The sequence below is a fragment of the Ctenocephalides felis genome, unplaced genomic scaffold, assembly GCF_003426905.1.
Source record: "Ctenocephalides felis isolate EL2017-DRISC unplaced genomic scaffold, ASM342690v1 CF-g0.4_SCAFFOLD_03571, whole genome shotgun sequence".
NCBI classification, from domain to species: domain Eukaryota; kingdom Metazoa; phylum Arthropoda; class Insecta; order Siphonaptera; family Pulicidae; genus Ctenocephalides; species Ctenocephalides felis.
The window spans coordinates 43,537,686-43,556,647 of NW_020539725.1; the positions used below are offsets into that span (position 1 = coordinate 43,537,686).

At 29.4% G+C, this 18,962-nt stretch overlaps 2 protein-coding genes across 3 annotated transcripts; both read right to left on the reverse strand.

The window, feature by feature from the left end:
• Positions 1-5,038: 5,038 nt before the first annotated feature.
• Positions 5,039-9,466, reverse strand: LOC113386091 (homeobox protein ceh-30-like). The gene is made up of 3 exons (XM_026623899.1): positions 9,397-9,466; positions 6,790-7,261; positions 5,039-5,258 (listed from the first exon to the last, which is right to left on the reverse strand). The coding sequence occupies exons 1-3, from the start codon at positions 9,464-9,466 to the stop codon at positions 5,039-5,041; spliced, it is 762 nt and encodes a 253-aa protein (XP_026479684.1).
• Positions 9,467-14,096: 4,630 nt separating this feature from the next.
• Positions 14,097-17,634, reverse strand: LOC113385111 (folylpolyglutamate synthase, mitochondrial-like). Of its 2 annotated transcripts, XM_026622921.1 has the most exons (10): positions 17,588-17,634; positions 17,146-17,523; positions 16,503-16,688; positions 16,113-16,292; positions 15,836-15,972; positions 15,585-15,768; positions 15,242-15,519; positions 15,101-15,172; positions 14,852-15,003; positions 14,097-14,745 (listed from the first exon to the last, which is right to left on the reverse strand). In XM_026622921.1, the coding sequence occupies exons 2-10, from the start codon at positions 17,242-17,244 to the stop codon at positions 14,189-14,191; spliced, it is 1,845 nt and encodes a 614-aa protein (XP_026478706.1). In that variant the 5' UTR covers positions 17,245-17,523; positions 17,588-17,634; the 3' UTR covers positions 14,097-14,188. The 2 variants fall into 2 exon arrangements, with proteins under 2 accessions (XP_026478706.1, XP_026478707.1); XM_026622922.1 differs by lacking the exon at positions 17,146-17,523 and having other exon boundaries at positions 17,524-17,606.
• Between the last annotated feature and the right edge of the window lie 1,328 nt (positions 17,635-18,962).

Here is an 18,962-nt window from a genome sequence, read left to right on the forward strand (position 1 = left end):
TAGACCTACCTATGCTTTTTTTATTTAAATCATTCTGCAATCTGTTTTACATGTTCATTAACATTAAGCAGAGATTGCTAACAATAATTATCATATAATATAAACAAGGTAGTAGCAACACCCAGCGGCGTGTCTACTAGGTATATATAACACATGTTAATAAAAAAAATAATAATAATAAAATAAAAAAGAAAAGAAAGACAAAAAAAACAAAACGATAAGAAAAAACAAACAATCAAATAAAACATAAAACTAGCTGTAAGTGGAATTCTGTCTTGAGGCAATTATGGCATCGTGCCTTAAGGCAATTTGCTGGAACTTCCCCTACCGTAACGAAATGATCGAGGAATACTGAATGTTTTCAAATAGATTATTATAAATATTGTAACATTGTCCAATATTTATAAGAATTATATAAACTGAATTGCAGAGTTGAAATTATTTGTAAAGTATATTAGAACTATAGTCAGAAATAAAAATAAAATCTGAAATATTTTCGATATACAAAAAACTAAAAAAAAAAAAAAATTGGAACAAAATTTTGTTAAGACAAGCAGAAACTCTCAAAAACTGTCATTTTTTACATATTTAGCTCCGTATCTCCGAAACGGCTAAACCTACCTTTGCCAAAAACTAATCAGCTCTTTTTCCTATCAATAGGAATCGAATGTTTTTTGAACCATTCAAATCGGTTGATCCGTGCGCCCTGAAACGCGACTGGAAATTTGTATCCATGCATACATACATACACACACACATCCATTTTTTCTGAGGTATGCCAAAACATTCAGAAACCTTCAAAACGTCGAGAAATGTAAAAATTTTCAATTCCGATTTTCGGCCCATTACAATAACTTACCCTACGGGAAGTTAAAAAGAAATAAAACATAAAAAAAGAAAGACCTACCTAAGCTAAAAACTAATCAGCTCGTCTCCTTATCAACAGCAATCGAATGTTTTTTGAATAAATGAAATCGGTTGAACCGTGTTCCCGATATTGTCTACGAAACCACTTTTATGCCAAAATGTTCAGAAACCTCTGAAACGTAAAGAAATATAAAAATAAAGCTTAATTCATAGTTGATTCAATTATGTGTTCGTACATAGTTGTAGGAGAATAGCGAACCTACCCCTGTGCATCTGCAATTACGCAATTGCGCTTGATGTAGACGTAGCGGTTACGAGATGATACGCTCGAGCGAGCCCGGCAAATAATCGCTTGTCTGCCTTTATGCCATTATCTGTATTCACACAGATTATGCGCAGTGTATATACCATTCAAAGGGGGGCAATTTGGACGATTGTGTAAAGTGCCACTTGACAAACAAACTCTGATTAGACGTAATTTGCGTCAAATCAACGATACGCCGGCGATATGGCGATATTCAGAGCATAATCATAAGGCTTTTGTAAGGGATGAGCATCGTCTTTTAATCTACCTAAAGCTTTTAAGATGATTTCAAAAGATGAATACTCCACGAATTTAGATAAGTTATTTAATTGATACATTTATATTCAATCTTTGGTTCATATAAAGGGATTCATATTATATATTCTATATTTGATTATTGTTTTCATATGCTAAACCTTTATTCAATAACTAGTCAAAATTGAACAAAATGAATCTAGGTTTTTCACTATGCTCTGACCATAGTCGTGATTGGTTTAATTGATGAACAAGAAAACGAACATGATTATCATTATTAACTTCCCGTAGGGCAAGTTATAGTAATCGCAAAAATATCGAAAATAAAATTTTTTATATATCTTTACGTTTCAAAAGTTTCTGAACATTTTGGCATACCTTAGAAAAAATGGATGTATGTGTGTGTGCGTGTGTGTGTGTGTGTGTTTGGATACAAATTTTCGTCGACGATTTCGGGAACACGGATGAAGCGATTTGAATAATTCAAAAAACATTCGATTCGTATTGATAAGGAGACGTGCTGATTAGTTTGTAGCGAAGGCAGGTCTAGCAGTTCCGAAGATATGGGGCAAAAAGTGCCAAAAGCGGTAACTCAGTTTTTAAGAGAACGGAGCGTCCGATTTGGATTATTCAGAAAACATTATACTTGTATCAACAAGATGAAGAACTGATCAAATTTTCATGAAGGCAGGTCTAGCGATTTCGGAGATCTAGTAAAAAAAGTAAAAAAAAAATGCCATTTGGCGGTCAAAAATGATCATTAGACATATGCACATCAAATTTTTAGATATTTTATAGAGATTTTAACAATAAGTATAAATTTTGTTTACTTACATTCTTATGGGTTCCGTACCAATGTTTATCCGTAACGCGGCGCTTACGCGCTTCGATATTTTGTCTCTATGCAGTTAAAGCAGTTGAAAAAAAGTTCAGAATTTCCAAAATATTTCAAAATAAATTTTTCTTCAAAAAGACTTTTTTTTCAAAAAAAAGTAAATTTTTGTCAGAAATTTATAGTTTCTGAAAAATCTATTTTTTTCAGAGTAAATTTTTTTCAGAGTAAATTTTTTTCAAAAATGATAATCTTTTTTTAAAAAAAAAAAAATCGTTCGGGAAGTTCCAGCAATTTGCCCCACGCCCCACTAGTATTCTTTACATTTTGAATCTTCTTCGGCACAAATTATCTCTCAGAAAAACATGTAGAGTCACTCACAATGCATCAGATAAATGAATAAATTGAGGTAAATTCAGATAAATTTACTAATATTTATAAAAAAAACTAACAATAAGTACACTTATTGATTTAACCAGTTAACTAAAGCGATCTTATTGAATTGTGTACACATTTTTTGGTCGTTAGTATCGAGGTAAAATGTTTTTTTCAAGTAATATACGAGGTGTGTTCAAAAAGTACCCGGAATTACTAATAATTAAATTTCGCGGGTCTGGAGTGTCTGATTGTCAAAATTTTTTTTTTATTGTGTTGATATACATGCCCCTAAAGTATGATGAAATTTTCAGCTATATTCACTGTTTACTTTGTCTGTGGTAGTCGCTAAGGTTCGACGTGTTTTTCTGAGCTCGGCGATTTTTACAATGGAAGAATTGAAAAGTCAAAGAATTTGTATTAAATTTTGCGTAAAAAATGAAATAAAGTGTTGCAAAGTGCAAAAATTCACCAGATATGGCTCCGTGTGACTTTTTCCTATTCCCAAAGTTGAAGAGACCCATGAAAGGACGGCGGTTTTCCTCGATTGAAGAAAATCGCTGAGAGTGCTCAAGGACATATCAAAAAGTGAATATCAAGGGTGCTTCGAAAATTGGAAAAAACGCTGGCATAAGTGTATTATATCTGGGGGGGACTACTTTGAAGGGGACGACATTAATGTAGACGAATAAATAAATATTTTTTTGAAAAAACGAAAATTACGAAAACTTTTTGAACAGACCTCGTACCTCTTACTTAAAGCTATTACTTTATACCAGCATCTCAATATTCTTAATATCTTGGTGTTTGAGAATATGTTTTATTTTTTTTTAAAAAATTGCAATCTAATTAGCAAATGGTCATTGTTTTATAGATATGATGACTATAATAATTATACTCGTCAATACACAAAATTCTGATAATTTCATAAAAACCCAACTGATAATATAATTCAATTATTAACAAACAACAAATTAATATTCAATATTATGTAGAAAAATAAATAAACAATAATTATTTACTAGATCATTTTTTCTAATATTTTCTTTCATTTTTGGTTTATTATCGAAAATAGAATTTTGGAAAAAGCTATTGACGCCCCACACGTTGAAAACCGCCGGGTTAAGCAAAGTTTAAATAACATGATAACAGATAATCATTCAGAAATATCTGTAAATTAAATGTGTCATCTCACTAACAATAAGAATATTATTTTGTATGTATGCCTACTAAATATTTGTAAACTTCTTATTGCCAATATTAAATTTAATTGTGATAAGTAAGTAATTTAATTGTTGTTCATAATTATAAGACTTATAGTTACTAAAAAATAGTTTTGTTGTTTTTCAGAATGAACCAAGTACTGGTTAAAGATGATTTTTTTATTTGTTTGATGTTGTTCAAGAAAGGTAATTGATGTTAGTCTCATAAATCGAAATGTGAATGAAAATAAAATCGAGTAAACAAAAAAGAAAAATACAAAAATTAATTTGAATAAAGAAGAAAAGGCTGAATTTTGTAATGGTAAGCAATGCTACTTGGCAAAAATAACATATTTTCGGTAAAAAATTAAGGTCAATTTTACGATATTGCTGTTATTACATAATAGAAAGTATAATTCAAATTATTATTCATTATAAAGAACATTAATGATTAAATTCAGATTGTGAGATTTATTATTAGAATAACTAGCTCGTTAGCCAGTTATTTATTTTGAATGAGGTGTAATTTGGACACGATGTTTTTCACCGCAGGGGGTTCGAATTAACATTTATACTTGGGTGAATATTCAAGGCATCGTTTTTGAATTGCGGTGCCCCAAGCTAAAATGGGATTGAGTGAGAGGCTTACGAATTACGAAATTACTGCCTTAGATAAGGGTAAATGAAACCTAATGTTTAAAATTTTATGATATGAAAACATATTTTGATAGAGCTTTCAGATCATCCTTAAGCTGATTTTTTCTAACACTTTAGTATGAGTAGCGACGATTGTAGTAAGGACGAAGTGCTTGGAGAAAAGATTTGTTAAAAATTGATTTATTATATATAAAAAAAACAAAATAATATTTTTAGGTTCTATTTATTACTTCATAAAACATAACGATTCAATATGATATAAATCTTTCGTCAGCAAAAAGGTTTGAAACGTATTCGTTTAGTTACATTTAAATACAGATTTTTTTTTATATGCATGAACATAAAAATTAGAACAAGTACGTTACAAAGTATTAAAATTTACATAATATTTTATATAACAAGTGATTTATTACTATGATGCATTGTATAAGTAATGTTTTATTCAAATAATATCAAAAATGAATTTTAACCATAATTTTACGTTTAAAGTTTGGACACTAAGTTTTATTCGACCTCTTACTTATTTTTCATCTCTAAGTTTTACAATCAATGACCAAACGGTCGAAAAATAATTCCTGACAAAAATCCGCTTCCAACGTTTAAATTATTCGGAGGACAATACATGACTCTATTGGTATTAGAAGTATGTTTGTCTCTTATTAGTAATTTATCATCCGAAATATTTGTATCGAATTGTTTTACAGATGAATTACTTTCCTGGTGTAGTTGTTCTAATCTTGATTGGTTCTGGCGTTTCCACTTTGTTCTGAAATACAAGAAATATTTGTTAATATAATTCTTTTTACATACTTTTAAAAAGTTTTATAGTTTCCAAGTGCGCCTTATATTCGGTGATCTTTATCCGAATAAACATTGAAAATCGATACTTAATAATTGTTTAAGGTAAGGTTGCCTAAGTCGAACCACCGCCTAAGTCGTACCCTGATTAAGTCTGATAATTATAATAATGTCTGATTATTTATTTTATTATTAGAACTATTTAGTTGACTGGAATTTAATTGGAAGACTGTCCGATTTTGTGAAGTAGAAATAATCAAAAAGTAAGTCTGAAGCCAGTTTGAAGACTTTTACGCAAATATGATTCTGATTTTTTTTTCATTATGGTTTATTTATATTACTTATTTGGCAATCGTTCAGGTAAATTCAAAAGTTAGAATTTGTTTAGGTTTTTATGTCTGTAGTTTTATTTCAAACTCCAAAGACCTTGCAGCTTAAGTCGTATGTTAAAATCCTTATTCGTACCGGTTTAATGAAGAGCGGTTTATGGATTTTTCTTATTAAGTACAAGCAAATAGTGGTTAAATACAATATTACTTTTTTCACATTTGTAAACACCGAATGAGTGTAACCAATAACGTATTTATCTTCATGAACAGTTTCATCACTCAATTTTACCCAGAAGTCTAATAATTTTTAAGCACATTTGGACTTTTTGCGATTATTCTTTTATCTTAGGTATTATTTTAATATTTATATTCGGCTTGGAAATTAATAACAAGATAAAATTGGTCCCAGTTTTTTTTAGTAGTAGGTACATCTAAAAGCTATAGTAGGTGGTACGACTAAGGCGAGTAAGCGCCTTAATTGCACCAAAAGCACATTTTTAAAAAACCTAAAAATACCTTTATTAAAAAAATGTAACTGATAAATTGTCAAGAATTTGTTATTAATTATTTTATGTTCATTATTTAGTTTAAAAGAGCACATGATGCACGTGCATATCATATAAATTTTTCCATAGCTTAAGTAAATACGCATCCCTTTTTATATTTTCATTATTAACGTATCCTTACAATAAAACCATGTACCGTTCTAATAAATTGTATCAGGTCAAATGCAAACTTTCGCTTTACTAAGGATTATAAAAAATCCCAATTTCTGTATTTATTAGTATTTAAGTATTTTGTATGCTGTCATGCCTTTCAGACAGCGAATTTTATTTTATATTTTAAAATTTATAATTTTTAGTATTCAGTAAATTGCGAGTGTGCGAGACTGAGAACATCCTAAGAAATTTACTCAAACATTTAATAAAATTTATAGTTCTATGTCTATTGTCGTTTTTTCATTCTAATAATTACAGTGCACACAAGTGTTTAAAAGTACAGTAATTAATTTTCTAGAAAGTGATAACGGCAAAGCCAGCAGTAAGATGTAATCGACGTCTTAACATAAATAAATAATGATTGCTACTGCAATGGTAGTATAATAATTGCTATTTTAAAACATCGAATTCTCTGGAGTACATCGAAAAGCGAATTTTTTATCATCTTTACCTTCTGTTCTGATACCAAGTCTTAACCTGGGTTTCCGTCAAGCACAATGTATCTGCGACATCACCTCGATCTGCCACTGATAGATACTTCTGGCAGCGAAATTTTCTTTCCAAAAATGATAATTGAGCATGTGTAAAGGCTGTTCTTCTTCTTCTCGGCTTTCTGTTCTTGGTGTGATCGTTGGAATCATTTGCACCTGGTTCATCACGATCTGGATGATGTAGGACGCTGGCTGAGTAGTCTTCTAAGCTGACTTTATTACGGTCCAACAATTGGTCAAAATAATTCGAACTGTTATCTATAGAATCGGTTTGAATTTTACGTTTTTTGCCTTTTAAAATGATACGCATCTCATTCGATTCCAATTGCGCAAATGAATGATAAGGAGAAGTTACATTTTGTCTATCCAGATCAGTTTCTAAGGATGTCAGTGTTTCATTGTCAGTATTGCTTGCATTATTATTCACCGGCGCTGAAACAATATTAAATCATTTATATGAGTGATTTTAAGTGATCAATAAAAAAATATATATTCAGAAGAAAATACAGAGAATGGTATCAGGAATATTTAGAATTGTGGTATTTGAAGAAAGATTTTAGCAATAGACTGGGATAAAACAAACACCATAAATTTGAAGAAATATTATAGGTAATTTATAAAACTATAGTTTTATAAATTACTATACTTACTTTAAACTATACATACAATACTACACAAATTAACTATAAAATTTCTTCAAGTATATGGTTTTTGTTTTATTAAATACCACAATTCTAAATATTCCTATAATATTAGAATAATTCTTAAACAGATTGTTAACTGCTTTACGCCATTGAATTAAAATAGGGACCTATTCAAATAGCTATTTGGTAAATACCTAGGAAATGGTAATTTCATATAGATTCGAATTATATTACCCTACTTTTATCTACGATTAGAATGATGAATTAAGTATCGTTAATTAAAAATTAACTTCACAAAAAATATATCTCATTTTCGGCAAGTGACTGCGGTGCCAAAAACGTTAATAAATAATTAGAAATTATGCAAAATTCTACAAATCTGCTTTGCTGCAATTATTGAATATTCATAAAAATTCGCTAATTTTGTTTTTATTAAATTTCATGAATTACTTAATATCGTATTTTTTTCAAATTTTTAACTGTATTTTTGTTCTAAAGACTATAAGTACAAAAACAAAGCGTTTGCAACTGAGAGTTTAAAATATTTGTCGGAAAAATAAGTAAATGTGTTTATATATATTTAAAACTAGCTGTACCTATTCACGCTTTGCCGTGATTTAGTTTAAATTAAAAAGTTGAACAAAGATGTGTATTTATTACATTTAGTTTATCGTTACTGCTATCAATATGTTCAACAATTTACCTATTCAATAATTTGTCTACGAATTTACCTTTCAACTTGTTAATCAATCTACCATATTTTACCTATTTATCTATCGACCTGTTTATCGATACACCATTTTACCTGTCAATCAATATACCTGCTTTCCAATTTACCTGTCATCCTGTTCTACATGTCTACCAATTAACTTGTCAACCTGTTTATTTGTTTACATATTCGTCTATTTACCAGTTTTCCTCTTTATCATTTTACAAATCCTTTAATTTACCTGTCCATCAGTTTACCTTTATAAATTCATTATAATAAACTAAAGCTCAAATTGATTCTACGTTTTAGTTAGAAAACGTTTGTATGTGAAAATGAAAAGGGCTGTTTTTAGGGTTTTCCCGGGAATTATTCGATTTTTTTCTCGCCGTAAGAACCATCCTTGGACTTCTTCAACGAACATTTTAAAAAAAGAATTGGCCAATTTGGTCTAGGCGTAGTTGAGATATGCGCTTACCAACACATTTAGCGATTCATTTTTATATATAAGAAGATATCGCATTATCAAAATTGCAATAAAATAAATTTTGATAACACAGTAAGCAATATAGCAATATGGCGAGAAACCACCCTAAAAGAAATTTTATCTCGATGTAAATGGCATTTTTCCTTAAAGCCAGTTGCATAAACTGTGTAAATAATTAACTTAATTAATAAGAATTGAGATTTAACAACTTTTACAATTGTTACAATTACATTTTCATAGGAATAATGAACGAATAAATTATACACGCGCTTATTTTAGTGCACATGGTGTATGTCCAATTCTGATCCCATTACTCCAAACAATAATTAGTTTTTATGAACCACTTTTCGTATAAATATAATATTTATGATGTTTAAAACTATGAACTCTATCTTTACTCAAAGATTCATTCAAATCTATGTATGAAGAAAAATGCTTGGTTGAGCTTACCAAAAACTTGTACCAATTGATATCTTTCAAAATTATCAAAACCGGTTTGGAAATTTTGGTGAAAAATTGACAATAACATATTTGTCAATTACCAAATCGGATTACCTGTCGAAAACATAAACTCTTTCGGGATGTTAAACATGTTTACTATGCTAGCCCCTATTATATTGTTAAATTCAATACACCACTATTATAGAGTTGATTTTGTCACAATATGAGATGTTTAATAAGGGCTTCATTAAGAAAGTATATATAACGTTTAATAAAGTAGAGAAAATACCTCGAGCAGCTCCAAATACGTCATCTAAAATATCCTTGATCAAAAATGATGTTTTATTTTTTCCTTGCATTGTCTTTGCACTTCACAATTTATTGCACCTATTTGGCTGCCGAAAATTTTTCTTAATCGAGATATTTATTAAAACTATTTTAATACATATAAGTATTTACTTAATTATTTAACACTACACATATTTTAAAATTCTAGTTTTAAAAATAAATTCCGGTATGTAAAGATGGAACGAACAACAAATTGTACTTATATTCTCTTGGATGATTTATGATAAACTGATTGCAATTTCTCGCAAGTTGGCGGGCTTTTTGGAGCAACCCCCTAAAGCTCACAATCATTGGTTTAACGAGTCTGTAACTTGTGGCAAATTGAAAACCGCCCCCCACAGATATTCAGCGACATAAGTGCGAGTTTATATCTGCCTCGGGGGATGGCATTTATTTCGCGAAATGACATTCGGATTCACGTCGAAACTTTCAAAATTTTCAACTGGGATGAAGATATATAGATACATACTTCTCTTGAAAAAATATTCATAAATCGCTGAGAATTAAATATTATATACCTAATTTAAAACAAATTGACAAACGATCCGATTGACAATTTATTTTAAAACTAATGGTAATAATATTTTTGTTTATTTTGTAAATTGTCTTAGGATTACTCAATTATTTAATAATTACTCAATTATTTATCGAATAAAAATTATTATGCTTAAGCATTCTCTATTATGTAACTGATAGTCTTGATATTCAAAACTGTATATTCAAATTATTTTAGGCGTTATTAAAATTTTAAATGTGTAGAGCTGCTGTCGGAGAACTTTTTTAATCATTACCCCTTTTTTTTGTTTAAGTAGATATTACCCCCATCGCCAGAAAAGATGACCCCGTATGGATAACTATGTAGCAAATCCATTGAATATCAATTAAAAATACATACTTTTTACCCCCAAAAATATTATTTTTACCCATTTGGGGCAATTTACCCCGGTTCTCAGTCCACAGGTGTAGAGTATATATTATGAAAGTATGAAATATATTGTGATAATTAAATGTATTAATTACCACCATGGAACAAAAAGACTCGCGAACAATATAACAATAATTTAAAAGCTTATAAATTAATTTAATAATTTTAAGTCAATGCTTAGAATAGTCCAAATATAAATAAAATATATATTTTTATAAAGAACCCGTTTTGTTCATCCAAACCGTCATTATCAAAAACTTTTACGAACACAACTTTTGTGAAAATTCAGTTTTTCTTGTTCTAATTGTTATAATTATAGAAAAACAGCCCGATCAGTAACCACGAAAATTATTGTATTATATCAAAATCTATAAAGTTTTTAATTTCTATGGCAAATTGCTAAAAAGTGCTTAAAACTTGCTAAAAAAAACCCAAAATTTGCGAATTCAGTTTTGGAGCAAAAATAACACAGGCCAACAAAAAAAATTTTTTTTTTGGTGCCTCAAATGTTAGAGCTGATTCTTATATTATTTTTTGCGCTGATTTCAAATCTGCAAACCATTTCTTTGTATCAGCTCTAGTTTTTGAGATACAAAGAATTTGCCGAAACCAGGTCCATTCGAGGTCGTCACGGAAAAGAACTTTTCACAGTGTCAAGTAATGTCCCAACTAAGGCCGAATGGGTCTTGTAAGTTTGTATGTACGAGTAGGCATATCTCCTTAAAATAACATTCGGAATTGTATTACTATTTTGTACTTTCGTTCCTCATATTAGGTGCGCAACTAAGTTCTCGCTGTTTGTCAGTATATGGCTCTAGCAGTAAGGGTTGGTCGATTTTGACAAATCCAAAACGTCTTGAAGCAAGCTTAGAGTAAGTAAACAAACTGCTGCGACACATAATTACGCATTATATACTTCTGGTTAAGTGAATATGTCCAATTTTATGCCAAACAATCGTTATTTGCGAGGAGTGTTGATTTTCGTCTTCTTTTCAAAAAAAAAACGGGAATTTAAGTGCATCGAGACCTACTGTCTCGAAGGCCAAACCTTCAAAAACGATAAATTGAAGGTTTTGTTCGAAGAGGATTCGTGCCAAACTCAAGAAGATCTTGCTTTAGAATTAGGAGTTACCGATCAAGCCATTTCCAAGCTATTGCATGTGTCGGGGATGACTTAGAAGCAAGAAACTTCGGTTCCTTGTGAGTTGAAGCCAAGAGACGTCGAGCGTCGTTTTTCGCCTGTAAACAACTACTCCAGCGGCGAGAAAAGAAGAGGTTCTTCATCACATCGTGACAGGTGATAAAAAATGAATACATTACAGCAATCCGAAGACGAGAACATCTCGGTTCGGCCGAATATTCACTGCGAAGGTTATGCTCTACATATGGTGGGACCAGGTCGGTGTTATTTGTTATGAGCTGTTGAAACCGAGTGAAACCATCACTGAAGAACTGTATCGAACTCAATTGATGCAATTTTTTTATAATAAAGTTACATTTTCATCGAAAAAACAGCGAGAACTTAGTTGCGCACCTAATATCGCAAAATATATCATATATATCGTATCTTGAAAACTAAAGCTCATAGAAAAAAACCAATGTCATTTTTGAAATCAGCGCCACAAATATACTTAAAAACAGTATTAAAATCATTTGCACCATTTTCTTTGTTGACCTGTGTAATATATTATTTTTTGGAGAGTGAAAATAAACTATTGTGATAGCAATTTTTGAACCTAATTAGATCTATTGCAATATATTAAAATATGATGTGGGAAAAAAGATTTTTTTATAGTCAATAACCTTATATACTATAAATTAGTTAACTTCCTGTAGAGTAAGTTCATATATATACTCTTCTTTGATCATACATATACTCTTCTTTTATCTATGGGTAAGATTATAGTAATCGCAAAAAAAACGAAAATGAAAATGTTTGCATATCTTCACTTTTTGAAGGTTTCTGAGCATTTTGGCATTTTAGCAAAAAAATGGATGTATGTGTGTGTGTGCATGTATGGATACAATTTTTTGTCCTGGTCAAAAATAATCATCAGACATATGCTCATCAAATTATCAGATATTTGATATTTTTTTTAAAAATGAGTAATAATTTTGATACAATTTGATACAATTTTGTTGGGTTCCATACCAAGATTGTTAATTTTCAAAGTTTACTTATACGATTCAAGCAAATTCCAAAATTTTTAGTTAAATTCCATTAATTTATTTGATTTAATGCACGATGCCATCACGGCATTGCCATGCACCACTAGTTAGATTCTTAATTGCGCAATATTTTCCTGTCATAAGTGTTTCATTTTCAGAAAAGTGTCGCTAAGAATGAAGATGGTAGTACAGTAATATCAATTATGTAAAGATATATTTCCACCCCCTACACTTTTAGCTTAAGATCACCCGAATTCCTGAGTTCTCATTGGTCCAAATATAGCAAGCGCGCGCATGCAAATAATGGATTTAACTGAATCTGCGTTGCCATTGGTTAGAATGCGAAGATTGACCGAAGGCGGAGATGAAGATATCATGATGATATCAATCTTATAATTTGTATGATTTTTTTATATTTATTTTCGAAAGTTATTTATAGCAATTTCACGTTATAATTTACTACAACATAAATCAAAGTTAATGTGAATCATTTATATTTTAAACTAAAGCATTTGAAAATTACGAGTCCATTAACATTAAACAAATGAATAGATGGTGCATGAATGAGTAAGTAGATACTAGACAATCTTTATTAATATAATAATAAATATATTCATATGAAGAATTTTGTCTAGGATCTTCAATATGATATCTATAAAGTTACCGTTAAATATTCAAAGAATTACACGCATAGTAGGCATATATGCATATGCATATTGTTGTATAAATATATATTTTTTGTAAATGATATCATTATAAATTATAATATGAAACAGTTATTATGTATAAATACATGATCTTCCCTATAAAAACAATATCTTCCCTATAGAAAAGTTTGTTTTCGCCAATACCTATGTGTATTATATGTATTTGAGCCAAACAGATTTCAAAATAATTAAAGTTATTTGATGAAATCGATAAGAACCAGGCTCTTTCTTTACAAATAACAGAAATTTTTCATCCATGTTTCGCGAAAAATTCTAAGCCGGTTTTGGAAAATCAATAACTTTTCGGATGAAATCGGGTGGGAGTCGCGCTGATTAGATCGATTAAAATAATCAATTGCTAAATTTCAATTCTTTTTGACAAAGTCGTTTATTTAAGCAAGCAATAAGGAAGGATGCAATTTGCCTAAATACAATAGAAAAATATTCTTTAGCACTTTTGTCAATAGAATTCATTAAAATTAAAGAACAATAATAATTACTCTAATCGATTATAAGGTACAAAAATATTTTATTATAAAAATATATAATATTCGAAATGTACATGTATACAAACATATATATTCATATAATACTAACAATTATGATTTAAAGATATGTATATTTAAATATATTTAAAATAATTTTCAGAATAGGGTGAATAGAAAATACATCTAAAATCATTATAATAATCGTAATCATTAAGAAAGAACTCAGTCATCAAAATATGACATGAATTATACCTATTATAAAATTAAATTAACAAGATCAAACAAATCTTAAAAATAATCTCCCTATATGCGTTCAAATTAAACAAAGCATTAATTCTTCATTTGGTGCTGCATATAGGAAATTGTGATGCAAGAATATAGTTGAAGTTATATTTTCTCTATTTTCAAAGATTTCTCCCTCATTTTTGACTGATTTAAGATATTTTAACCATTTGCAGAATTGTGATCTAATGCTATTAAAGTAGCTCCGATCAGATGCAATGAACCAGTCACCAAGACATCACATGGTCCATATTGTTGAACTGAAAATTGTAGTGCTGTGTAGACACTGTCAAAAACATGACATTCACTGTTGTAGGATTTAAAAGGATTATTTATTTCCCTCGATTGCTCTATTTCCATCTTTTTTGTTCCATTTTCTGTTATATTCATATTTTTAATATTAGAATTTTCCATATTATTTTCTTTATTATGGCAATTATTTGTCATAATTCCATTACTTTTGCATGATATGGTTTCCACAATAAAACTACTACTATGTGCATTTGTTGATTTAAATTGTTGAGAATTTTCTGCATTGATTGATGAAAGAGATTCTGAGATATTCTGATTTGATTTCCTATTACTTTTAAAATCACTGCATAAATTATTCAAGATATTAGTGTTTCTGTGTTGTTCTTCAATAATCTTGTTCCAAGCGTCCCGGTGCTCATAGCAACGTTCCATTTGCATATTTAGCGGCATAGAGTAATTATTTTGATCTGTAAAAAAAAATAATCAAATGTTAATAGATCTTGATAAAACACAAATTAAGGTAAAATATATTTTCTTACTAGGCATAAAATAAAATCAAAAACTTCAACTAACCATTACGAAGAGCACGATCTGCATGAGCAGCATTGGGTACAAACATCACACTTTTAAAATAGCATTGCGTAACCACCTTTTTCAAAAGTAATGATGAATTTCTATCACCTGTTGCATTGAATATTAAGACTTTCGGATGTGTGATGTTTCCACTTGAAATAGATGATTATTATAAATACAATTTCACATAAAACATATTAGATAGATCCTCATATTCATATATACAATTACCAGTTTATTGATGCTTACCTAGATTTCCTTTTAAACCACTCCACACATGTCTCTAAGCTTTCCATAGTATGAGCCCCATCTAAATACACACTGCAAAATATCAATTAATGAATAAATCAAACCGAAACTGCTTTAATATATGATATATTCAGAACATACTTCAAACACTTCCATTTTACTATTTGGTATCTTCCAAGCCATGAAAGTTTGTTGATTCCTCTTACAAAAGTTTCATCAATATCTAATATAAAATTGGTTTGATAATCTTGCAATGGCATCTGATTTATTCCAATTTCATTACGATGTTTTTGCATCCAATGATTAGTTATTTGAATTGCTAAAGATAAATTTAATTTCTGGGCTTCAGTTTCAACTTGTAAATCAGGTTCACTTGAAAATGTATATGAATCATATGTGGGTACCACTTTTAAAGGTATCTAAAATATAAAGATATTTACCTAAGATGTTTATCTTAAAATTTTCAGTTAAGTTCTATACATACATTAATTTCCTCTGCACGTTTCTTGAGAACAGTCATGGCACTTGGATATTTTTGAGGAACTGTAAATGCTCGGCAACCAGGTTTCATAATACCAGCTTTTTGCCAAGCTATTTGTTCAATTGTGTCGCCCAAAATTGCAGTATGTTCAATACCTAAGGATGTTATACCTACTGTTGATACGTTCCTAGTAAATAAATTAAAAATAATACTTACAGAAACTTATATTTTATGTTCAAATTCTAAAAACAAACCTCAAAACATTTGTGCAATCATGTTCACCTCCTATTCCAACTTCGATTATTGCTACGTCTACATTCTCAGAAATAAATATTTGGAACGCAAGAATAGTTAAAAATTTAAAGTATGGTGGCATGTCATGGGTATGCTCCTGAAATAAAATTAGTTTAGTACATAGTCTAATTTTATAATATATTTGTGTAAATCTATGCTATAACATTGATTCACTAACAAATACATTAAGATACAAATCAAATAAAAACATCTTCACATATTCATTAATATCCATACCTTTTTACTTTCTAGCGCTTTGTAGACTGTTTCAAAGTAGTGAACAAATACGTCTCTATTTATTGGTTTTCCACAAAGTCGTATTCTTTCAGTAACACAAGTTAAATGCGGTGATGAGAAAAAACCTGTCCTGAACCCATGGGAACGTAGAATAGATTCACTCAAAGCACAAGTTGTACCCTAATAAAAAATATATTTGAAAAATTGTAATAAATTTTATATGAGATTAAAATGATGTTGTAACAACTGCAATATCTATGAAATAGTTACAATTATTAACATTTCTGTTTAATTTTTTAGCTAGCAAATTAGTAGTTAATAAATATTTTAAGAAATTTATTTATTTATTTTAAATTTCTTTCACAAAAACTTAGTTCAATTGATTAATACCTTTCCTTTTGTGCCGGCAACATGGATAACAGAAAGCAAATTAAGTTTACTCATAGAAACTCCACAACGAAACATATACTTTCTAGTTTCATCTAAATTTTTGCAAGCTTCGTTGTGAGCTCGAGTCTTTGACTGTTGTAATACAGAAGCATTGCTCTGTAAGCCGTTAAGGGCTTCAATGGCATCCTAAAAATAAACTATTATTTATATAAATATATTAACAATATTTAAGTATAACACTCATCTTAAATTTGGTTTATATATATGGTTGTATTATAATATAGCTTGTGTTAATTAATACAATACTTACAATATTAGGGAAAGTTACACAATATTATTAAAGAAGGACATATTCCAAAAGTAAGATAAAATAATGAAGAATTTATAAATATTTTGTGTATTATTTGAAATGATGTTGTTTTTCCTTGGAACGCAACAAAAATGCTAAATGTTAGTTGTTGATTATAGAAAACCTTGAATGATTTTCTATTCTGTTTATCATTTGCAATAATATCTGTTTTATAAGTCTTAAATATGGGTTCACATTCTTTAACAAATTTATCTATTAAATAAAATTTGCAAATACGTGCTGTAAATAAAATGATTTAAAATCACAATACTTGAATTATAACAATAAACTAACCTCATAAGTAAAACTACTTTTTAATGAACATGGTCTAATTAATTTTATGTCCGGCATCGTATTAACTATCAATCTAACTGCAGAACGTAATAATAACATTAAGTTTGCACAACTTTCAAGTTGTGTTTGTAAATGATAAATATAAACAAGAGATACGGGAAACGTAATACAACGATAGGTAATGTCGAATCATGGTTTTACACAATTTTATAATCAGTAATCATGGTATTATGAACTATTGGGAGCACAACGAATCCAGTATTAGCCGAAACCAATGGGTCAGAAGGGTCAACTAGATTATTCAGACTGCCATGTGGTTTTTTGTCGTGTACAGGCCTGGCAGTCTTTGTGAACCTTTATTTTAATAAACAAAAGTACCTAAAAGTAAATATTATGTTTTTATTTCCAGGATATCAAATTAAAGCGTTTAATGATTCTTAACCTCAAAAACACATGGAAACAACGTCACATTGCCTAGGCAGCGCATTGACGACAGCGACGCAACAAACAGAGAGAGACGAACTAAAATTCGAACTAGTGGTGTATCCCTAGATAAATAAGCATAAGGGTGTATCAGTATGGTACCATACCAAAATTTTTTATAAAAAAGATAAAAACTTTTTTTTAACTTTGAAAAAATTAGATTTTTGAGAAATTTTAAATTAAGAATTTTAAATTAAAATCCGTTTAACGGACAAACGACAAATGACGTTACGGAACCTATAAAAATGTAAAAAAAATGATACACATTAAAATCTCCATAAAATATCTTATAATTTAATGTGCATATGTCCAATGATCATTTTTGACCGCCAAATGGCATTTATTTTACTTTTTTTTTCTAGATCTCCGAAACCGCTAGACCTGCCTAAAATTGAATCAGATTTTCACCTTGTCAATACAAGCAGCATTCTTTCTGAATTATTAAAATCGGACACTCCGTTCTCTTAAAAACTGAGTTATCGTTTTTGGCACTTTTTGCCGTTTATCTTCGGAACGGATAGGTCTGCCATTGCCAAAAAAACTAATCAGCAGTATCAGCACGTCTTCTTATCAATACGATTCGAATGTTTTTTGAATTATCCAAATCGGTTGATTGATGTTCCCGAAATCGTCGACAAAAATTTGTATCCGCACACACACACACATACATACATACATCCATTGTTTGTAAGATTTGCCAATATGTAAATGTTTAAAAACCTTTGAAACGTAAAAATATGCTAAAATTTTCATTTTCGATATTTTTGCGATTACTATAACTTACCCTGCGGGAAGTTAATAATTATACCTACAACGCTAAATGAATATTTTTGAACTTTATTTTTTATAATTCTAATTATTCGATTTGACGCTAGACAATATTAGAATATAAAATAAATCCATATGCATGGATTTAACCATGTACACTTTATAAAGTAACATTTAATCCATTGATATAAATGTATAAAGAAGAACTAATTTGACATTATATAAATAATTACTTAGACTTTCTTTAATTAAATAATTTATAAAAATTACAATTTGTACCAAACTTAACGCAGTTAGAAACCAATTAATGCAATTTTTCAACTATCTTCCGGTTGGACATCCTGTATAGTTACGTTGCATTCGTAATGTCAACTCGGTCAAATGGTCAAAAGGTGATCATTTTTCTTGTGTCGTTTTGTAATAAGTGAATACAAAAATAATTTAAAACGTTTTTATTTACATCTGAGTTAACTAATAATGGGTTTCATTTACCACAATTGATGAATCAATGGTTTGTTAGGTTCGATACCACTGTATCAAGTTACTGTCGCAATGGAATTGCTTTC